The 2,312-nt window shown below is 50.6% G+C and overlaps 1 protein-coding gene across 1 annotated transcript in view; it reads right to left on the bottom strand.

Annotated features, from left to right (window-relative positions):
- The window catches only part of SENP1 (SUMO1/sentrin specific peptidase 1), a gene marked incomplete at its 5' end in the record, with an annotated part of 13,997 nt that overhangs the window by 7,245 nt on the left and 4,440 nt on the right, over positions 1-2,312 (bottom strand). The window contains 4 exons of the mRNA XM_009073904.1: positions 173-376; positions 599-730; positions 860-1,012; positions 2,181-2,265. Of these exons, the coding sequence (XP_009072152.1) occupies positions 173-376; positions 599-730; positions 860-1,012; positions 2,181-2,265 (574 nt within the window). The remainder of the gene's footprint in view (positions 1-172; positions 377-598; positions 731-859; positions 1,013-2,180; positions 2,266-2,312) is intronic.

Raw genomic sequence — 2,312 nt, 5'->3', positions numbered from 1 at the left:
GAATGCCACAAATTTAGACCAGGAATGCTCCAATTTCGGACAGGATATGCACAATTTTAGATTGGAAATGTCCAATTTTGGACCGAAATGCTCCAAATTTAGACCAGAAATACCCAAAATTTAGACCAGACCCCCCCAGCTCAGCCTGGGACCCCCAGGCCGCCAAGCTCACCGCCAGGCACCAGTGCACGCCCAAGTGGATGGGCACCAGCAGCAGGTCCACAGAGAAGATGTCAACCTTCTTGGTCCACCTCTTGACCGCCTGGTAACCCGCCGTCTTCAGCTTGGTGAAGAAGAAGGTGTTGAAGGCATGAACTGCTGGCAAACCCTTCTCCTTGCTCCTCTCCATCAGCAGGTTCATGTAGAAGTTGATGATCTGGAGGAGGAAAAGCATTTGGGAGGAGTTGGGAGGTGGAAAAAACCAAAAAAATGGAGGGAAGGAAATGTTTTTGTCTTGTTCCAAAGTGTCTACGATAGCTCCAAAACATCAACCTGCCCAAAATGGACATCTCAAGGGGCCAAGGGAAGTTCCTCAGAGGTTTGGCCACTTCAACCTGCCCAAAAAGGAGACCTGAAGGTCCCAGAGTGAGTTCCTCACCTCATCATTGAGCCAGTTGAGGTTGTTGAGGGTCTGGATGTCCTTCCTGGTGATGGTTAACCTGAAAGCTTCACTGAGCACCTCGTCCTGGTTCCCACCTCGGAATACATTCTTGATTTCCTTCTCCATCTCCTACAAGGAAGACACAGAGACCATTGGGAAGGTGAATTCCAACCTAGGTTTGAAGTCTTTGCTGCTTGAGGGATAAGGAAAGAGGAAAAGGGAACTGGGATTGTGGACACCAAGTCCAAGGAGACCAACCTCAGTGATCTCAGGGAACTCCTCCTCACTCTCAGCTGACTTAGCATCTTCCTTCTCCTCTGGGACCACTGTGACAGGAATCTCCTTCTCCAGGGGCACTCGGAGGTTCAGATCCACCAGATCCTGCACTGAGTGTTCCTGTTCCTGCAGCCTCTGAACAAGAGACCTTGGAATTAGGTGGAGACCAAGGAATTCACCTCTTGGGGGCCTGAGGGGACATGAACAGCTGGAGCTGGGTCAGAGGTGGGTTGGAGATCAGGAGAAGGCTCTTCCCCCAGAGGTGTTTGGGCACTGGGACAGGGTTGGGTTGGAGATCAGGAGAAGGCTCTTCCCCCAGAGGCACTGGCACAACTCCCCAGGACCAGGTGATGGAAAAGGACAGGAGAGTTTGGCCAACACTGTCAGGCCCAGAGTGAGATTTTTGGGGTATCTATGCAGGGACAGGAGTTGTCCTCAATGATCCTTATGAGTCCTTCCAACCTGAGATATTCTGAAGGGATTCAACTCCTCCAGGAGATGGAAAAGGACAGGAGAGTTTGGCCAACACTGTCAGGCCCAGAGTGAGATTTTTGGGGTATCTATGCAGGGACAGGAGTTGTCCTCAATGATCCTTATGAGTCCTTCCAACCTGAGATATTCTGAAGGGATTCAACTCCTCCAGGTGATGGAAAAGGACAGGAGAGTTTGGCCAACACTGTCAGGCCCAGAGTGAGATTTTTGGGGTATCTATGCAGGGACAGGAGTTGTCCTCAATGATCCTTATGAGTCCTTCCAACCTGAGATATTCTGAAGGGATTCAATTCCTCCAGGAGATGGAAAAGGACACAGAGAAGGAACACTGAGCACCACAGAACTCAAGGCTGGAAAAGCCCTCTGAGATCATCAAGCCATCCTGGGATCTCCCATGACTCCCTGATGGGATTCAAGTTGCAGGAGAAGCAAAGGGACATGGAGAAGGACCAATGAGCACCAGAGAACTCTGAAGGTTGGCAAAGCTCTCTGAGACCAGCAGGTCACCCATTCCTGCAGCACTGCATCCACATGGCTGTCTGAATTCTTTCATGGACACTAATTCCAGTGTTCCAACACTTGACCAACCTTCCAGGGAAGAAACTTCTCCTGATACCCAATCCAAACTTCTGGATTTGGTATCAGGAGAAGTTTCCCCTGGTATCAGGAGATTCCCCTCCTGTTTAGCCCAGCCAAGAGTTCTGAGGAGACAACCAAGCCCTGAGACCTCCAAAGGAGCTGATTTTTGTCTTCTTCCCGCTCCCATTTTCCTTCTTCTTGGGTGATTTACCCCTTGGACCTGTGTCCTCACCTGGCTCTGCAGCTGCAAGGCCAAGGCCTTTTGCTCCTCGATCTGTCTCCACCTCTCCCGAGCACGCGAGTCATAGACACTCGTCCTGCAAAGCAAAGTTGAGAAACGTGGTTGGTTTCTCCTCATGATCAT

This window comes from Acanthisitta chloris, unplaced genomic scaffold (assembly GCF_000695815.1).
Source record: "Acanthisitta chloris isolate BGI_N310 unplaced genomic scaffold, ASM69581v1 scaffold10064, whole genome shotgun sequence".
Classification (NCBI taxonomy): Eukaryota; Metazoa; Chordata; class Aves; order Passeriformes; family Acanthisittidae; genus Acanthisitta; species Acanthisitta chloris.
This window is presented reverse-complemented; position numbering and strand designations above follow the sequence as displayed.